The following is a 21,660-nucleotide window of genomic DNA, read 5'->3' on the forward strand; positions in this document are numbered from 1 at the left end:
TGTGTCCTACTGTGTATAGCCACCCTGGTTTCTCCAAAATGTTCTCTTTGTCCAAAACTTACTGAGGCTGCTAGACTACTTGGTTTTCCTGTCCATGTGTTGTGCTCTGGAAAGGCCACAGGTGTTTCCCTTCCCTTAGGGATGTCACAGTCCTGTATTACTTCTTGTTTAATGTTTGCAAACCAAAGTTGCATATATGTATGTATGTGTGTGTGTGTGTGTGTATACCTTTTTTTGTATTCATATTCAACAGAACATTGATTTTTAACACCTGACCATTTTGCATTTAGTCAAAATGTGTATTTGGAGCATATTTAAAAATGTAATCGCAAATATTATAAAACAAATTGTTACAAACTTTTAAATGTGTTTTTATAAATAATTCCATTAAGTGTAGACCTCAAACATTTAAAAGTGTATTTTGCTTTTTAAAATAATGTTTTTATTCAGCAAGTGTTTGAATGCCTATTATAAAGTACAAATACATAAAGCACTTTTATGCTCAGGGAACTCACAACAGGAGAGAGGTATGCAAACACTGACACCAAACCACTTTGGGAATATAAAGGAGGTAGTACTATTGGACAAGGAGGGAGAAATGATAAGCCAAACCTTCCTTAAGTGGGGAGGTCCTTGAACTAATGTGTGAAGAGTTAGTTTCACTTCAGCTTATGGAAGTGAGAGGGTAGATTTGAGACAGTTTTAGGAGCATCACAGGTTAGGGCTGGGGATTTACAAGGAACAATGCTCTGTAGGATTGGGGAGAAAGTTAGTTTCTTGGCTTATTGTCTGAGGTTGGTTTCTGGCTCTTACTGAAACAGAATACAGGAGGAAATTGTTTAGGGAGAAAGTTTTATTTAGATTTTGAACAACTAATTTTAGAGTAATGGATTGTTTTAGTCTATTTTGTGTTGCTATACCAAAATACCTGAGGTTGGGTACTTTATACAGAAAAGAGATTTATTTAACTATGATAGTTTTAGAGGCACAAAGTCCAAGGTTGGGTAGTTCCATCTGTTCAGCCTCTTGTGATGATCTTCAGAGTATATGACAACATGGCGGGATTGTGTAGAAGAAGAGATCACATAGTGAGACAGGAAGCCAGAGAGCAGAAGGGGCCAATGTCTCTTTCTAAGACTCCCTTCTTTGAGTACTAATATAGTCCCATGAGAGCTAGTATCCCCACAGGGTAACATTAATCCATTTATGAGGTTGATGCTCTCAGGTCCTAATTACCTTCCATTAGGCCCCATTTCTTGAAATGTTCCACCACCTCCCAGCACTGGTGAACAAATCTCCCAACACATGGACTGCTGGGGTACAGTCATAACCAAACTGTAGCAAGGATATTTAGTTAGAAGTGTCTCATAGAAAATTGGATATAAGGAACTAAAACTGGAACACAGAGCTGAACTGAAGATATAAATTAAGGGAGTTAATTCGCACTGTTAAAACCAGAGGTAGAGGTAAAATATCTTTGGAAAACTAAATAAAATGAAAACCAAAGAGGATAACAGTGGAAGGTAAGGAATTATTAGTATTGGAGTAACAAGTTTTGAAAGAATGTAGGGAAGGAAACCCATGTCTGGGTAGAAAGATGTATTTCTCAGTAGAAATTATATAAAATATTCATTAAAAATATGGATTTCTGGGTTCTAGGTAGACCCAACTCTGTACTTCTGAGTATGTGCTTGTGTGTGTGTGTTAGTGTTAGAACTAAGCTAATTTGTATGTGTTCTGAAGTTTGAGAATTGGTGCATTAGGAGGCAAGTCTAGATAGAACAATTTTGCCATGCATGGTGGCGCATGCCTATAATCCCAAGTGGCTTAGGGGGCTGAGGCAGGAGGATCTCAATTTCAAAGCCAGCCTCAGCAACTTAGCTAGGACCTAAACAACTTCGGGAGACCCTGTCTCTAAATAAAATATAAAAGGGGCTGGAGATGTGACTCAGTGGTTAAGTGCCTGTGGGTTCAATCCTGGGTATGGGGGAATAAAAAACAATATTGTTGACTAGAAAGGTATTTTATACTCTTGGCATGGTTAATTTTCCTGATATAAAAAGATCAAGTTACAGGTGATGTTGACTTGAACACTTCTTAGGCCAGAGGACAGAGAGAAAATTTGGGGAATATTTTTTATTGTAAAAGAATTTATGTGTATCCAGAAAAATACAGGATATACACACAGACCAAAAAGCAAACGAACAATAGACCACACCCATAATTGCATTTCCCCAGATAAAATCAGTCTTTACTCATCTAGTGTGTGCCCTCTTTTGTATTACATATGTAAATACACACTTGTAGTGACATAGATTTTACACAAAAGAGAAAAATGGAAGCATGCTAGAATAGGCATATTTTACTTAATCATCTATCATCTTCCCATAATATAGGTAGATGACATTTTATAACATTGAAAAAAGAAAAAGTCCTTTCTCGTGTTGAACCTGTCATTATTTTAGTTTACCCGGTTTGGTAAATATTTTTTGACATATCTTGGTGAACTTTGTGCATGTATACATGTATGGTAAGTTTTATAAGTGAAGTTGTGGGATAAAAGAACTATGCTTATTCATAGTGCCTTATGTCTCTGTTCTCTATTGTTTATAATTGTTTCTCTAATTACTTTGTTTCCTTTTACATTCAGCAATTTTTCTTATATCTATTAAATATTTTCTATATTAAATGTATTAAGTTTTTTTCCTTAATATATTTTTTTTTTTTGCTTCTAGGGGGATTTCAGCTGCTTAATGATAATATTTTTATTTTCTAAATCTTTCCTGAGCTCTGTCAGCTCACATTTCAGCTTTTTGTACTTTCTTGACTCTGATCTGCTTTTTTTTTTTCCAATCTAGATTGGTTTTTATTTTTTATTTTGTTATAGCTAACACAGTTATTTCCCATATATAATTCTTATTTATTCACCCAGAATAGGGTATAAAATGAGAATTAAGCAAAAAGTTTATTGTAGTACAAGGGTATTTCAGGGGAAAATACTGTGTTTTTTGTTCCTCTTGTACAATGTTTAAAACTAGATTCTTAATTTATAAGACGTTGATGAAATCTTGCTCTGGCTGTTTTTCTCTTCTCCATTTATCTATGTATCATTTCCAAAGATTGGTTTTTTTTCTTTGCTTTACTAGAAATATGTTATGTCATTTCATATTGGATTCGCTTTTATGTTGTGCAGATACTTTCTAGTGGATTTTTCTTTGTGAGACAACATTTTACCTTAGGTTGAAGTAATGGAGTAGGGTAAATAGTGGAGTAAATTGTGTTTCTTCCATGAGTGAAGCATAGTATAAATGTGGAATTAAACTTAGCTTCATTTTTATTAATTTTAAACAGTGATATATCTTCTGAGGTATTATTGGATAATATGAATTTGGGGGGGTGGCATAATTATATTTTTCTGGATTTTTATTAATGTGTTCGTTTGTTTTTAAATGTTTCTTCATAGGTCCAATTATTGGATCATGTTTGCTTTATTTCTTGACCTTGAATAAGAGTATTCTGTCTGGGCCTGCCATTCAGGAATATTATGGGTAAAGTGGACTGGGATTGCTAGCCTTGTCCAATCCAGGATGTTGTTTCAGCACTTAAGACACTCCAACTGAGGACATTTACAAGTGTGTCTTCTGCCTCAGGGGCATGACACAATTTAGGGTGGGCATTTCATCTAGATAGCAAGTCATTTTTATGGTAAAGTTTCCTGTGAGGTAGTGTTTATCTTTGTTCAGTTGACTTTAGTCAACAGCTGCAGAGGTAATAACTGATTTCCATCTCTTTTCTGGACTCCTCTTTCAGGCAAGGTTAGGACTCAACTCAGAAAGTAAAGATGTTACCTGTGCTTTACCTCTATCCTTCAGTATTGTTTGTTTATTTATTATTTATTATTATTACTTTTTTAGTGTTTTTTTTAATGGCTGCCATTACCTCACTGTGGGAATAAACCTAAGGTTATTTAACACCTCTTCTGTTTCTGGTGTCTAGATTGCTTCTTATTTCTGTTATAAAGTTTGATGAATAGCTTCTCAAACCTTTATGCACTATAGAGGATGGCTAAGAGCTGGATTTTGAAAATTTGAATTTGAATGTTAGCTCTGCCATTTTTTGTATGGGCCTGGGTGGATTGTTTAATTTCCTCTTGTCTTACTTAGTTTTTCTCCTTGTAAAACAGGAGTGTACAATGAGATGTTAACATAAACCTCTCAGCAAGCATTTAATTTGTTATGAACTCTAATTTAGAGCCTTACATGCTCCAGGATTATTATTTGCCTTGACGAATTCCCAGAACAATTGCTGGACCAAAGGGTAGGAATTTTTTCAGTTTTGACGTTATTATAAAATCGCCTTCTAGAAGGTTGGTGACACTTTCTTCAGGAGCAGGCTTTGAGTGTTTCTTCTTTTCTGGAATTTTTGTGTTGGCCTCTATAGTTTATTTTTTTTTTAGAGGTGGGTACCGGGGATTGAACTCAGGGGTACTCAACCACTGAGCCACATCCCAGCCCTATTTTGTATTCTAATTAGAGACAGGGTCTCACTGAGTTGGTTAGCCCCTCACTGTTGCTGATACTGGCTTTGAACTTGAGATCTTCCTGCCTCAGCCTTCCTAGCTGCTGGGATTACAGGCAAGCAGCACCGCATCAGGCTTGTAGTTTATTTTTTATATGAAATTCTGTGGCATTTCCATTGCCACTAGAGGTTTCTGGTAGTTGAAGAGAACACTGTGGGAAGAAAGAATAATAAGTTGACCTGAGACAAATGAAAAGATTATCTTCTTGTTTTGTTCAGATAAACCTTTAAATTCAGTTTTGATAATTTTGGTCTTGATCATTCTGGTTCATAGGTAAATATTTTAATTTATCTTTTGCCTGTATTTTATATTTTGCAAGTGCTTCCCTTAAATTATTTTCCATTTGATTCTCATAGTAAACTTATCCAGTAAGTATATAAGTATATATCTCTTCATAATATAAATCTGTATTAACCAAATGTCTTGAAAACCTCAGTTGGGCAATCCTTGATAAGATCAGTTTGGTACTTGAAACTAAGATTTTAAGGTTTATTAAATCTTTATTGATTCAGATTTTCTGGTTATTCAGAATTTGCATGCCTACTCTTTTTTTTTTTAATTTTTTTTTAGTTGTAAGTGGACCCAATCTTTATTTATTTTTATGTGGTGCTGAGGATCGAACCCAGTGCCTCACACATGCGAGGCAGGCACTCTATCACTGAGCTCCAGCTCCAGCTCCCTACTCCTACTCTTTATTATAATAAAACTTTTTCTCTGGAAGGCTTTGAACTCTCTCATCTCCATTATATCTTTTGTGTGTAACATGAGTAGATCTTAATGGATGGACAAGGTCCTACAGTCAAATGTAGATACTGAATGATTAATGGCCAAAGTTGATTTAAATTTTGAAAGGTTTTTAATAAAGCATCTTAAAAGTTAAGAGTTAGGCTGGGTGTGCTGGTGCATGCCTATAATCCCAGCGGTTTGGATGGCTGAGACATGAGGATCGAAAGTTCAAAGCCAGCCTCAGCAAAAGCAAGGCACTAAGCAACTCAGTGAGACCCTGTCTCTAAATAAATACAAAGAAAATAGGTCTGGGATGTGGCTCAGTGGTCAAGTGCCCCTGAGTTCAATCCCAGCTACCCTCCTCCCCCCAAAACTTAAGATAGTTTCTCCTAGAGGTGTGTGTGTGTGTGTGTAAAGTACTATTACTCATTTAACTTGGATGGTTCCTGCACTCTAGTCATTGGTATGGTCTTAAATTGTTTTTATCTTTTTGATTTTATATGAACAGATTTCATGTTCTTATTTTGCCTGAGATAAGAATGTCTGCAACATTCACTGTTGATGTAGAAATGAGGTTGACTTTTAGGAGGCAGGGAAGCTGGGATTCTTTTTATGATGCTATTTAAGATTTGAAAGGTTTTAAAAATAATTCTTATTGTGACTTTTCAGTTCAAAAGGACAGTGATAATGGATCAGAAAAGGGTAAACTATACTATAATTTTACAGTTGAAAAATAGGAGTTTTTTGTAATAATTTCATATATCACTTATTTGTCAAATATATATGTTGGATTGCTGAATACATTTTTAGGGCTCAATATTTTTGTTTTTATTTTTCTTTAAATGACTGAATTTAAAGAAATTATTTTAGCACAAAATGTTTGCCTGCATTACTAAGATCAATAAATAAGTTTTCTTTTGATGTTTTGTTTAGGTGTTCAATAGATTTACTCTTCAGTAATTACGTATAATAGTCATATAGGTATGGCGACTTTCCAGTCTTTCAGAAACAGTCATATGAAGACAAGAGCATCTGTCAGAAAGGTAAGTTCATTATATTAGGTTCCTTTTCATGAAAGTTTTAATGAAAGTTTTTTTTTTAATATTTATTTTTTAGTTTTAGGTGGACACAATTATCTTTATTTTTATGTAGTGCTGAGAATTGATCGAACCCAGTGCCTCACGCATGCTAGGCGAGTGCGCTACCACTTGAGCCATATCTCCAGCCCTTAATGAAAGTATTGATCATTTTAAAGCTATGATTTGGTTTTTAGTTGAATCTTATTTAAATTAGTAACATTAAAATAATATAAAAATTGTCATGTATGGAATTAATGCTATAAAATCATGATCATGATTATTTTCTTAAATCACAAACCTCCTCTCCATTTCTTCTCAACAGATGTTTTCCAACTTTGGTATACTCTTCTGTATAGAGTATCAGATATCAACTTTCTTATGTACTTCTGACTTTTCTCTGATGATGATACAAAATGTTACCATTCATTCATTCCTTCATTCATTCAGCAAATAAGAATTTGATAACTTATTATATGTCAGCCCCTTTGCTAGATGTAGGATAATTAGTAGGGACCAAATGAAATGTGATCCTTGATCCTTTCTTCTTTGTAGTCTGAGGAAAAACTTCTTTACTTCCTTTTGTAACTCTTTGGTTAATCTTCTGTGTCTTTATATTTTATCTTTGCTAAAACGCTGGGGCATTAATTAAAGGAAGAAGAGAGAAATGGAGACTGGAGGATGGCACATGCTTGTTTGTTAGAACTGTATGACATTGGTGACCAGTCCTTACCTGTTAGACCTGACATACTACTTTCTCCACCCTTCTGTATTATATGACACTGTTGACCAGTCCATACCTGTGAGACAGTCTTTGACTTTCACTAGAATGTTTTTCTTGCTTTCCTTCTCTCTTTATGGCAACTCTGTTCTCTCTTTTGATAACACTCATAAGGGAGAAGATAGTTTATCTAAGGTGGGTAAGGGAAGGGTAAATGTCCTTTAGTTCCTACTAATAATGTTTAGATTAATGACTTGATGTAATTATCACCTCCAGTGGTGGCAAGTGAATTTATTTCCCCTCACTCATTCATTTGTCTATTTATATTGCTTTGGAATTTTTGCTTTGGATTTTTTTCTTATTTATTTGTATTGCTCTGGATGTATAAATTTTTATAATTCTGTATTTTACAATCTTTTGTTTCATTTATTTATTTGAAGTGCTCAAACTGTCCCCAGATTGATACCTGGGAGCTAACCAGACCTGGTGCCTGTGTCCTTTTTTTCTCAGGTTCTTAATTTTTTGACAGCTTCCTTACTTTCTGGTTGTATCTTTTTGGTTGTGTGACACAGTCTCACCTTTCCTCAGACCTCAAATTGACTATTTTTCAAAGAACCCTGAAAAGTCTTTAGAAACCAAGATCTGGATACTAGGATTGCCCTTTGTTTTGCAGTCACACAAATTTATATTGATAGTTCAAGGTCAGATTACTTATTACATATTTTTTCCTTTCTTGATTTTGTGATTGTAAATTAGTATGAAAACCTCCATTCTTTAATGAAAACAAAATTGTTTAAATATTGAATATTTTCAGGTTAGGGGAAAACACCTCAGTATAGTAAACACTTCATATATTCCTTATTTAGATCATCCTCTATTAATATTTTGCAGTACCCAGTCTCTTCTCAGTATACACACCTGTGCAGACATATGCCTGTACACAACCTTTCTTCACTTTTGCAATTATATGAGAGTATCTCTACAGACATTATTTTCATGTCAACACTCTTAAGAAAATTATTAATTTAGTAACGTCATCTAATGAATAGTCCCTACATAGATTTCTCCACTTATCTCAGATGTTCTTCTGACTTTTTGCTTGTTTCTCATCTGGGGTCCAGTTAAAGTTCAAACACTGTATTTAATTGTTTTGTGTATTTGATCTCCCCCATTCTAGACCATTTCAGTGGTTTAGATTTTTTTACTTATGATAGAAAATCTTGAGTAAATTTGGATTCATTTGTTTTTCCCTGTACCTTAAAACTTAATGTTGCATTCATTCTATCAGATCAAGTTTGATAGAGTTTGTTTGATATTATTTGATGCTAGACCTGATTCCATAGTCAAGATATGTAGACACCAGATATCTCCAGTATGAATGCACATAGTATCTTTGTATTTATGAGATTAATAAATAACCTGTAGGGTGATAGTTTGAGATAGTATGAGTATCTTGTTTCTCAATAACTTTTTTTAGTACTGGGGCTTGAGCCCAGGAGTGCTTTGCCACTGAGCTAAGTCTCTAGCCCCTCCTTTATATATATATATATATATCTCACAAATATAGACAACAATTTTTCATATCTCTGGTTGTATACATAGTATATTCACACCAATTCGTGTCTTCATATCTGTACTTTGGATAACAGTGATCATCACATTCCACCATCATTAATAACCCCTTGCCACCTCCTTTCCTGGAGTTAAGAGAAGATAATGCTAAGTGAAGTTAGCCAATCCTAAAAAACCAAATGCTGAATGTTTTCTTTGATAAGGAGGCTGATTCACAGTTGGATAGGAAGTGGGAGCATGGGAGGAATAGACGAACTCTAGCCCTTTTTTAAATTTTTTATTTTGAGACAGTGTCTTGCTAAGTTGTTTAGGGACTCACTCAGTTGCTGGGGTTGGCCTTGAACTGGAAATCCTCCTGCCTCAGCCTCTGGAGTTCTGGGATTACTGGCATGTGCTACCATGCCCAGCTCCCAATAGCTTTTAGCCTAGTCGATTTAGAGTACTTTGATGATTCTTTTCCTAAAACAATAATTATGGTAGGATTACAAATGGAATTTTCTTTTCTTTCTTTATTTTTTTGTGGTGCTAGGTGTTCCACAGGTGCCTTGTGTATGCGAGGCCAGCACTCTACCAACTGACCTATGTCCCCAGGCTTGGAATTTTCTTTAAAAAATTTTTTTTTGGTACTGGAGATTGAACCCAGGGGCACTTAACCACTGAGTCACATCTCCAACCCTTTTAAAGATATTTTATCTAGAAACAGGATCTCAGTGAGTAGTTTAGGGCCTCGCTAAGTTTCTGAGACTGGCTTTAAACTCCTGATCCTTCTACCCCAGCCTCCCAAGCTGCTTGGATTACAGGTGTGTGCCACAGTGCCTAGTATGGGATTTTCTAATTTAGTCATTCTGTCCATGTATGTCAGTTGGTTTTCATAGGTGAAGAAGTTATTATTAGCAGTTATAATCCATTACCTTTTTGTTTTTGAGGGGTGTCCTGGGGATTGAACCCAGAGGTGCTCTATATATCCCAAGCCCTTTTTAAATTTTTTATTTTGAGGCAGGGCCAAGTTGCTTAGAGCCTTGCTAACTTGATGAGGTTGGCCTCAAACTTGCCTCAATCTCCCAAGTTGCTGGGATTATAGGCTTGCACCACCATGCCCAGCCATTTTTATTTTTTATGACTCTGCCCAAATTTGGATAATAGGAATTCCTTCAAGCTGGTTTCTGTTTTTTTTTTTTTTGAAAGATCCAATTAAGTCTTGGAGTACTTCCATGCATTTTCTGGCATAGTTAGATGTTCCAGGCTCACATTGTGCTTTCTTTACCTCTGATCTAGAACTGGCCATTTTTCTGAGGAACTGTGGTCTTTTTGTTGGTGATTAAGAAACCAAAATCTGGGTACTGGGTATGCTCATTGCCACTGAGAGTCAGTGTTTCTAAGACTCTTTAGTGGAAAAAGGTGGTACATATATTTAAGGAGTTGCAGGTTCATATTGATATGTAAGGTTTTGAAATCTGGGTAAACAAAGTGAATGAAATACAGTCTGACTCCATAATTTGATTTAATACATAGGAAAGACAAATATATGTGAGTGTAGTAATTATAATATTATGTGATTTAGGATAAATGTTTAAGAAAGTTTCTTTTAGATTAAATGTTGCAAACAATGTGTCAGGAACTTTGAGAGGATTTTGTTATAATTAAGGGATTAAGAAAAATCTTCAGGTCTTGGCATGAGTAGGATTTCTATAGGGGAAGACTGAGGAGTAAGGACATTTCTGATTGAAGAACAGATCAAAATCAGAAGGGGAATAAGGTAGAAAAAAATTAATGTTTTCTTTATAGCCAATTATAATACACATTTTCTCTATGTAAGTATTTCCTCCTTTTGTACTTATGACAATCCCCTCCCCTAAATCTGGAATCTGCTCCCTCATTTTCTTCATACAGTTGTATGATGATGCCTGAAAGACCATATTTGGAATAACTCTTTTTTCTTTGTCTCTATGTTAAGGGAATAGTCACTGTTGTTAGTGTTCTTTATTATAACTCCCACATTGTCTCGCTCATTATAGAAATTGTTGTATCTGTTCTGTCAGTGACTTGGAAATCAGATATGCAATCTGTTAGTTTTAGCATAAGGTAATAAAAGCTGGGGTGTGAGGGCCTTTGTAGTCTGCCAGTGATCTGAATGCAGAGGCTCTGGTGTGCTGAGTGTGTTTTGGACACATGGAAGACTTATTAAGCCTTATCACCTGAATGGAACTTTTCTTCTAAGCTGAATTAAGTTTTGCAGACAATAAAGGTGCCAAGTGAATGTTAATTGGATCATGAAGTCTCTCCATTTGAAATTAAAATATCTGCAGAATGTCTTGCCTTGTTGTAGAACTAAATAAGAATGTCTTTTTCTCTCTTTAGAGCTTCAGTGATGATGTGTTCCAGTCTGTAAAATCTTTATTACAGAGTGAGAAGGAACTATGCAGTATTTCAGGAGAGGACTGTTTAAAGCAGAATGAACATGCCAATTTAACTGAGGTTTGACCTACTACTTTCTAAACCTTAATAAACTTCAATGTATTTCCATCATCTTTGTAGAACTGTATGACCTATTTTTAAAATCTCTACATATTATTTCATGTATTAAAAGTTCCTGTTTTAAATACTGGCTAACATAATTGTCTTAATGTATCATAGTGAGCACATGTAATTAAATTTATAGATATTATTAACCACTCATTGGACATTCAATAGTGTGTTCAGTGATTCCTGCTATCTTTAATCATTGGTGTTGCCTTCCAGTATTATTTTTCATGCATATATTTTTAAAAATTAGTTTAAAATTGTGTACCAAATATATTTTTTTCTGTAACATAATGTGGCATTTTCTCATGCCATTAGACATTTCTTAGAAATTTAATTTATTTAAACTTCTACAGAATAATCTCTGTATAAGGGCATTAAAAGAAATAATAAATGATGGTATCATGCATAGTACTAGAGGAAGCAATCTTGGAGGTCTACTCAGGGAAAGCCTCTCTGAGAAGATCACATTTAATTGAAACTTGAAGAATGAGGAGGAGCTAGGCATGTAAATATCCAAGAGAGGGAGAGAGATCCAGATCAAGCGTACACAATTTTGAGAACTTTAGGGAAGGATGTACTGGGTAGTTCCCGACCCAGATAAGGGGACCATGTGTTTGAATAAAAATGAGGGAAAGCTAAAGGTATAAACTAACCCTGGTTAGGATTTTCCCCTTGAAAGCATGGAAGAGTTTTGATAGGATATGTTGTGTGACAGCGGGAATCAGATGGGAGAGGAATATAATAGTACAGGTGAAGAGTGGCAGGAGGATTGGGAAGAAGTGAGTATTTGAAATATGTTTGAGGGAAGTGTTTTATGAAGTTCACGAACTGCAGTATGGAGCCAAATCTTTAGGGGAAAACCTTTTGGATCATCCTTGAAAAATTACTCTGTTCAAGGAAGTCAGCATTTTAATGCCTTACTATGCTTTTTTTTCTGTCTATATTTCTGTCAACAATCTGAGACAAGACTTAAAAACTCAAATTAATGGATTTTTTTCCATTTTATTTCTTATTCTTTTATAAAGGTCACATTTCTGGGATTTAATGAAGAAACAGATGCTGCGCATATACAGGTATGGTCAACTTAAAGAATTGGAAAGGACTGTGAGAGATTGTTTGGAATAAATTTTGAGACCACAAAACATTGACCATAATGCCCAATATATACACTAAGTTCTGATATCATTCCTTTTTAAAGTTAAAAGGTGATATTTTGAGGTCAGTTTTTTAGTGTGCTTTGGGCATTTTTACATTTAACATTTTTACTGATAATTCTTGGTCTAGAAATCAACGTTAGGTTTGACTACTGAAGGCATTTATCTTCAAAGAATGCAAACTATAGGATGACCTTTTCTTCATTCTTTGTGTTATATAGCATGTGACACTTCTTTCTTTGCTTTTCATAATTTGACTTCAACAGTAAAGTTCTTGTATTTTTAGTTGAATTAGTTAAATGTAAAATGTAAAACTTATAAAAAGTCACAGTTAACCAATGCAAAAATTTGAGCTTGTTTGATTTAGGCAAATATAAAAGGACTGGTAGGGGATATTAAAATCAACAAAGAAAGGCTTCATAGCTACATAAAACGTGGTTGAAGCTACTGCAGATATACTATTTTTTTCCTGCAGTTTGAAAATTTGTGCTTGCTTGTGATGCTAAAGTATCTCCTACTAGAGAAAGAAATAACATTATTCAATTCTTTTAGAATACTACATATCAGGTGATTAAGAATAAAAACTCTGTTGTATGTCTTATTGCCTTAGCTGGAAGAAAATTGTTTGGATAGAAGCAACAGAGAGGACTTATTTCTGACAACATATGCCTAGAAAGAGAAAAGTTCCAAAGTATTTTTCTAATGCTTGTCTTTGAGAGTTACTGATAAAGCTATGTTTGCAAAGCAAAGTGCTCTTTAAAGGTCAAAGACTTTAATAATTCTTAGCTAGGTAAAATATTTATGTAAAAAAGTGAAGGAAAAAACAAAGCTAATATAATACCTTCAAGAGGAGAGACAGAAAAATGAACTTGTGTTTTATAAAGTTAAAACTTAAGTTCTGAAGAGAAGTACATTTGATAGCCAAGAATGCTGTATGAAAAATGCTAGATTTAAATCTGAGGACAATAGATTAAAATTTGCTAAAAACAATTAAATGCCTAATTGTCATGGATGTGTGAGGTACCATGTTAAAATGTGTTTTATAGCTCGATAGCTATATGTTTGGAAAGCTGCAGGAATAGCCATTATTAAATAATTTCATATTTTATTTTTTAGTTTAAAAAATTGTCTGTGGATATAAATTGTGTATGTAAATCTTATAACCAATAGACCTTACTATTTTGGGATGGAGATCACATTTTAGGAACTATAAAAGTGTTATTCTTTCAGTTAATATATTGTTATTATTTTAAATTAGGATTTAGCTGCAGTTTCTTTGGAACTTCCAGATCTTCTGAATTCACTTCACTTCTGCAGTCTAAATGAAAATGAAATTATTTGTATGAAGGATATAAATAAATCATCAGATATAAGCAGTGGTCTTTTAAATCAGGTAACTTTTATAGATCATTTCTAATTATTTTTTTTCAGGGCAAATTTTACTACATTTGATCAAGAGTATAAAACTTTTATTGGATGATTTTGTTGTTGTTGTTTTGTTTTTGCTATCTCAAGGAAATAGAATTTGTAAGAAATTGAACTCATGAAACATTATTGTCCCCGAAACAGTAATTTTGGTTGTAGCTTATAAATTAGATTTTATATCTGTGAAGTTTCATAGTGATATGCAAGTACAAATTTTTTAATGGAAATTCATTCCTTATGGATTTCTATAGTTTCTTCCTTTATATAAACCATAGCATGATTTTTTTTATGGCCAATTCCAAATTTATATAAACATCGTGCTATATGTTATAGTGAATGTACTTCAGCTCATTTTTTAGTTCACAATTATCCTTGTAAAGTGTACACATGATCCTATATATTTTTTTATTATAAACAAAAAAATTATACCACTAAGCCAGGTGGTTAATTTCATAATACTTAACCTTAATTCATTGCTAAATAATGGTTTTGTTGATAATGCATCAAGGAAAAATGATTTGCATTTTAGGAGGTAAAACATTTAAAATTGAACCAGTAAGTTTAAAATTTGGATTGCGTATTCTAGGTATAAAATACTGCTGAGTTCTTTATGAGATCTACTGATAAAGGATAGAACTGTTTGCCTCATTTCCTTAATTATATTCTTTATTTGCTAGAATATAAGGATATTAGCTATTCTATTTGGTTTCTACTTTTTATAATAAATCATTTGTCAGTATTTGCATTTTTAAAGATAATATATGAAGGAAAGTTTGGGACTTTTAATCTTGACTGTAAACATTGTCTTAAGTTTTAATACTAGAGAAATTTAAGTAAAAGGAGGGTACAGTTTTTTAACTGTGATAGGGAAAGTAGCATTATTCTGCCATCTATGAGAAAATGGGATAAAAAGTAAAATAGAAACTGGCTGCTGCCCTCAAGCAGTTTACAGTATAAACTGGTGAGACAGGTGAGTGGACAGATGGTAGGTCTTATAACATTTATGGAAATAGACTGGGTAGAATTTGAATACATAGATAGAGGAAGATGGTAGAAAAAGAGATTAGTAAATGAGATTATAAAGAAGAGACAAAAGAATTAAACGTTGTCCAGGGAGTCAGTCATACATTTCTTGGGTTTTTGTTATTGTTTGTTTTCTGAGATTGTATTATTTCTAGGCTATACTTCCAGGTAATGTTTTGTGTTTAAAATTAAATTTTTAAAAAATCACTTTTGATCTTTCCCAAGAGTCATCATTCTGGAATGCTTTGTGTCATGAGAGTGTCACCTACATTACCAAGACTCAGAATCGATTTTATCTTTAGTCTCCTAAGTAAATATGCTACTGGTATACGATACACCCTGGACACATACTTGCATCAGAAGCGCCAACTTGAGACCACTAATGAAGATGATGATGATACTAACCAGTCCGTGTCTTCCATAGAGGATGACTTTGTCACTGCTTTTGAGCAGTTAGAAGAAGAAGAGACTTCAAAGCTATATAATGATGGTTTGTTTTTTTTTACTGAACATTTTTTCCTAGTAGTAGATTGGAATCAAAAGTTCAGTTTTGGAAGTTTTAAGGCACACTTGTTTGGTTGAAATTTATGTTGAAATTTGATCCAGTTTAAGCATACTAACTTCTTTTTAGTTGCAGAAGAATTAATTTCCCTGAGATTTTTAGGTTCCTTCTTACCTGGTTTTTACTTTTACGATTTCTGTTCTTTTTAAGGTAATATTGTTCACACCCTATTTACCTCAATACCCAGTGTCTGGAACATGGCGATATTCAAATGGTAGAAGAGTTAGCTGGCAGAGTCACTGTAGTAATGTTTCTAACATGCATGATAGTATGCTAAGAATAGGTATCCCCTTAGGATAAAATGAAATTATTTTAGTAAAAGGCATATTTGCTTTCATGTGTTACTTGAGATGAATCGTTCTGTTTAACAACATAGTATACAGAACACTTACATTGCAAATAAACATTTCATGTTTAATGCCAATTTATTCCATTGATTTAAATGTTTAAAGAGTTCTGTTCTAGAATAACTTAATCATTTTATTCTTTACCTGTAGGAATAAACATTACTACACTGAGGAGCCAGTGTGATGCTGCTTCTCAGACTCTTTCTGGTCATCACTTAGAACCCCGTGATTTAAAGATTATGGTTAGCTCTGGACAGCAGAAGTCATTGGCTAAACCCTCATCTTCTTTAATAAATGTTCTGGGACAGAAAGAACCACCTTCTGTGAAAACTTCAGTCACAACATCAATTTCAGAGCCTTGGATCCAAAGAAGTTTCTATAGGTCATCTAATGCTTCAGACAAAGGTAGTGATACCCAGAAAACGTTTTTTTCTTCTTCTTCTCCTGCCTATTCATCTGAATCTGAATGCTCAAGTCCAAGTCCTGTTATTTTCTTGGATGAAGAGGGATATCAAAAAAGTTTAAAAGCAAAACTTGAGCTGCCTAAAATTCCTGTGATGAAAGATGATGTAGAGGATTCAGACTCAGAAGTAAGTGAATTTTTTGATAGTTTTGATCAGTTTGATGAACTAGAACAAACTTCAGAGACTTCTTGTGTATTTATAAAAGATCCTGTCATAGGGAAGTCATCTCAGAAGAAAGGACATAAACATGAAAAGTCTTGTATGAATCCTCAGAAATTCAAGTTTGATTGTCCAGATCTTCCAGCTAACGTTAGGAAACCAACTCCTCGTAAACCAGAATCTCCATATGGTAACCTGTGTGATACTCCAGATTCTCCTCGCCCTGTCAAGGCATCAGGGGAAGATAGTGGTTTGTTTAGCCCTATTCGATCCTCCGCTTTTAGTCCTCTTGGAAGCTGTACTCCTGCTGAATGTTTTTGTCAAACAGATAGTGGTGGAGATAGGATTCATGAAAATCATGATTCTATTTATTACACCTATGAAGATTATGCAGATAACATTTCATGTGAAGTACTAGGCTCAGTTCTTCATGCCCAACATTCTGATTCAATGTCACACGTTAATAGTACTGAAAGAGGAGAAAGTAAAACTGTGCCTTTTAAGCATGGAAGCCTTGATCATGAAGATAAACCTAAAAATAAATCTTCAGTGATTAAAGATAGCATTCAGAGATTTGCATCAGATCTGGTGGAAAAAAGTTTTGGCAGTGCATTTAAAGACTTACAGAAAGGAGTCTCTTCATGTACCAATGTCTTGTGCCATTTAGCCATCAAATTGACATCATCTGTTTTTCAGATGGCATTTAATGAACTGAGAAGGCAGCGTGCATTTTCGCTGAAAGAACGTGCCATTAGTGGCCTGGCCAGTTTTTTGGTGAATGAAGCCTTATCAAATGCCTTAAAAGATTTACAGTATGTAAAGAAGCAGATATTTACAAACACAGTTGCTAGGTTTGCTGCAGATCTTGCTGAAGAGCTTGTTTTTGAAGGCATCATGGAAGTGTGTCAGTTTTCATATTCTCCAACACCTACATCTCCACAGTGTCAGTCATTTGACTTTGAAAACAAAATAGTGAAGTCATATGCAAAAGACTTGTCTGAATCTGTAATACAGGAAGCATTCATTGAGCTATCACAAGTTGATGTGCCTTTCACAACAAAGGCAGCAGTTAGTTTATCTACAGATAACATCAAGTATGTGAGTGCAGAAAGTGTAGTACCATCAACACAGACCTTCACATTTTCCCCATCTTTTAACAATCAAGCAATTATGGTGACAAAACCAGTGCAGGAATATAAAAAGGCGTATACAGTGCAGCAGGCCTTGTTTTGTACTTCAGGAATTGTCACTTCCATACCAGTGCCCTTGGCAGGAAGTGCCCTTCTCCCATATCATATTTCCTCTACTTTATATCAGGCAAAGTCTCAACTGTCATCTGGTGAAAGTAATTTAAATGGTGATTCTATGCAAGCACATGTTGCTACAAAACACAAAGAAGAAGTAGCTTGCCTCAGAAATATTTGTTTACCTTCAGAACACAATCCGGGTGACCAAAATGATTGTAAACCAACTCATGATGTTGAAATGCAAAGTTCCTCAAAATTAACAACTGATCCTGTGATTATTCGCAACTTCTCTGCAGCAATGGTGCATACAATAGTAAATGAAACTTTAGAGTCAGTGACATCATTTGATGTTACAAAAGCAATTGATGAACACACAGATTATTTAACTGAAACAATGAAGGGAAAAATCTCTCCTTTTTCCCACTGTGATCAAGCAACCCAACAGAGTGAAGTTAACAATAAGGATGTGTTTGCTGAACAGTTGTCTAAATCTATTATTAAACATTCCATAGATAAAAGCAAATCAATGATCCCAAATGTAGATAAAAATGTAGTACATAAGGAAGGCTTGATTGTTCCAGAAGAAGAATCAAAGTTAACCTTAGAAAAGTTCCCCAAATGTCTTGAGACTCAAGATCACTTATCTCACTGTTCAGTTTCAGTTGGAAAGGATTGTGTTCCAGAATATAAAGAATCTGTGGCTCATGGATTTTCTTCAGCAGCTCTACCACCTTGTACAATAATGGCAAGTCAAAAACCTGATATGAAGGAACCTGCCAGGGATAAACCAATAAAAAAGCATAATTCGAATAATACAGCACTTGAAGCCTTTTCTTTTGGACAGGAAAGCCCTTTTCACAACTCACAAAGTTTCTCTTCTACAGTCCTTACCTGTGCAGATGGTTTGCATGTTGAAGATAAACAGAAAATCAGAGACAGAAATGTAACACCTGATACTCCTCCATCAACTCCTCTGGTACCATCTCAAGCTAGTTCTGAGTGGGATATCAAGAAGTTAACCAAAAAGCTCAAGGGGGAATTAGCCAAAGAATTTGCACCGGCTACACCACCTTCTACACCTCACAACTCATCTGTTTGTAGTTTGTCTGAAAGTGAACAAAATACTATAGAAAAAGAAGAGTTCATGTTGAAACTCATGCGATCTCTTTCAGAAGAAGTTGAAAGTAGTGAAGGTGAAGAGCATCCAGAAACGGATGTGAAGTCAGAGCACTCAGGGAAGAAAGTCCAGTTTGCAGAAGCATTAGCTACCCACATCATTTCTCTTGCAACTGAAATGGCAGCCTCTCATTTGGATCATAAAATAACTCAAGAACCTGAGGGTCAAAGTCCTTGCTTAAATTTACAGAGTCAACAGATTATATCACCTACTCTTTTAAGTCATTCAGATGCAGATTTACAGACCTGCAATTTTGCAGGTGATATGGCAGCAGAGGTCATTGCAGAAGCTGAGAAAATAGCAAAAGTTAGAAGTTGTGTATTTTTCAGGCAGAAGAAGAATAGTTGTCATATTGATGGAGACCAAGATTATAAATTGGAAGAGAAGTTGGAAACTGACGTTTTAGCACACCCAAGAGAAGCAGATTCATTTATTCTTTCATTACCACCAACTTATTGTATGCCAGGTCTGACATATAAGTATCCCAGCTGTGAAAGTGTGACAGATGAATATGCAGGTCATGTTATTCAAATACTGAAACAGGAAGGTGGGAATGGTGAGTTAATAATGGATCAGTATGCCAACAGGCTTGCTTATCGATCTGTTAAGTCAGGATTACGTGAAGCAGCCAAGACAGCTAAAATGAAGTACAACTCAAAAATGTTCCCTCTGCAAAGCTCACAGTGGAAAACCAGCAACGAACTGTTAATATTCTCAAATAAAGAGTACCATGAAGAAGTAGATAAAAAAGTACAAAGAAAAAAAAACGGAGGTCACCTTTGTAAAAATCAAAGTTGTGAAAGGACCCAGGATACATGTAGAAATGAGCACTCTGAACTCTGTAGTTTTTCGGCCTCTCTTGCTCACAGCATAACAAGAGATGTTAAAAAAGAGCTGATAGCACCTACAATTGACATGCCAAAATCCTTAACAGATTCTTGCCTTTTTGAAAAATCTGGATGTATTGAAGATACTGAATATCTTACTGAACCAGAGTTTCCTAAGTCTCTTCAGCCTTCGTCACAAAATCATGGATTTTACCATAGTACAGATAGCTTAAGTGGATATGGATGTGGAGAGAATATTGTTCAAGCTATAGAACAGTATGCTAAAAAGGTAGTAGATGATACTTTAGAGCTAAGTCTAGGATCCACAGTTTTCCAAGTGTCTGAGACCGCAAGGTCAGCAGATAGGATCACTTATGCAGAAAAGTTGTCACCCCTTATAAATCAAGCTTGCAGATATTGTGACCTTAAAGAACTCCATGATTGTACTGGAAATTCATCTCAGCAGTTTTCCAAACAGGGTTCATATGCTACAAATAAGCCAGTTTCAGATACAAAATTTAGCAACGTTTATCGAAAATCTAGAATTTTTCATCTTGATGTCCCTCAAATTCATGTTAATCTTGATAAAAAGACAGTGCTTGCTGAGAAGATAGTTGCTGAAGCTATTGAAAAAGCAGAGAGAGAGCTGAGCAATACCAGTTTGGCAGCTGATAGTGGCATTGGACAAGATGGCATTAGCTTTGCTGAAAGTCTTACCACAGAAATAATGACGTCAGCCATGACGAATGTTGGACATGCCATCAGCAGGTAAGTCCTTTCTTAAGATGAAATAAAAAATTAAATTTGATCATGTGTGTCTTAGATCCTGTTCATGAAAGTATGATTATTTTAATCCTAAATTAGGAAATATTTTTCCCATTGCATTTGTGTGTGGTTTTGTATCCTACATACGACTTTCATGTATTTTGTTTCTTGATCCCTTTTGAGGAAAGGTATCGTCCATTTACAGGGCTGGAAGATGAGGGTTAGAGAAGATAATCACCTTGTCCAAGTTCATGAATCTATGAAGCAGGTAGAGTCAAAGAAATAGCTGGAGACTTTTATAGAGTAAATATAGACTATTGTCATATTAATTTACTACTCTTAGATTTTTGTGTAGTATTTTCTTTTTCTGGTTTATAAAGGTAAATTTTCTTATGAAGAACATGGTTTAATCAAACTGTTTTGAGGAATAAAACAATATCCTCTAAATACTTCTACCAGAGACACTGCCCCTCTTGATCAGTTCACAACCTTAAGGGTTCTGATGATCATACTGTGTCCTTTCCTTTAGTAGCTGTCTCTTTTGCTCTGTGATTCTAACAGATTGATGAACATTTTCACTTTTAGCCTTCTTCCTCAGAAAATGTAAGGACTAACCTATGGTATTAGTTTGCAGGATTATTATTTGCAAGCCCCAATGCAAAGAGAAAATGAATTGAGGTGGAACTTAGTTGAGTCACATGGTATACCAGATTTTTTGAATAACTTTTGTCAACTTAAGACCAAGACTGCCTGTTTCCTTGGCTGTCCTTAAATAGAGATGCTGTTTGGCTAGGATTCTTGAATCCAGTTGTCCCGTGGCATCCTCTTGGGAGGAAAGATGCTGTAAGTTTCTGGGCAATAAGGCTAGGTCTCTGTTTGCCTTAATTAGGCAGACTCCTAGATCAGAGGTTGGTAGACTACAATCTGTAGCTGTCTTATGGCCTACTGCTAAGTTTTATGTGGACCACAAGCTAAGAATAGTTTTTACATTTTAAAAAATGGTTTGACAAAAATCAAAAGAATATTTTGTGACATGAAATTTGAATTTCAGTCTTCATTAATAAAGTTTATTGGAATATCTCCATACTCATTAATTTATATATTTTTGGTGACTACATTTTTGCTAAAATGGAAGTAGAGCAGTTGCACCAGAGACCATATAGGCAACAACATCTAAGTATTTACCATTTGACCCTTCAAAGCAAAAGTTTGTGAACCTCTGTCATAGACCCACATTTTCTTTGTTCATGATAACCTGTTAGTTAGATGATAAATACATAATATGTGGTTAATTAATATTAAAAATAAGTGGT

The 21,660-nt window shown here is 34.7% G+C and overlaps 1 protein-coding gene across 7 annotated transcripts in view; it reads left to right on the forward strand.

Moving 5' to 3' along the window:
* The window catches only part of Akap11 (A-kinase anchoring protein 11), a 49,277-nt gene that overhangs the window by 7,325 nt on the left and 20,292 nt on the right, over positions 1-21,660 (forward strand). For 6 of the 7 annotated variants that reach the window (XM_027928929.2, XM_071611480.1, XM_071611481.1 and 3 more), the window contains 6 exons: positions 6,239-6,348; positions 11,033-11,149; positions 12,223-12,270; positions 13,610-13,744; positions 15,025-15,289; positions 15,859-20,350. In XM_027928929.2, the coding sequence (XP_027784730.2) occupies positions 6,289-6,348; positions 11,033-11,149; positions 12,223-12,270; positions 13,610-13,744; positions 15,025-15,289; positions 15,859-20,350 (5,117 nt within the window). In that variant the 5' untranslated portion in view covers positions 6,239-6,288. Of the gene's footprint in view, positions 1-4,229; positions 4,318-6,238; positions 6,349-11,032; positions 11,150-12,222; positions 12,271-13,609; positions 13,745-15,024; positions 15,290-15,858; positions 20,351-21,660 lie in introns of those variants that run through there. The other variant, XM_071611479.1, reaches the window with a different exon arrangement.

Source organism: Marmota flaviventris, chromosome 4, assembly GCF_047511675.1.
Source record: "Marmota flaviventris isolate mMarFla1 chromosome 4, mMarFla1.hap1, whole genome shotgun sequence".
NCBI classification, from domain to species: domain Eukaryota; kingdom Metazoa; phylum Chordata; class Mammalia; order Rodentia; family Sciuridae; genus Marmota; species Marmota flaviventris.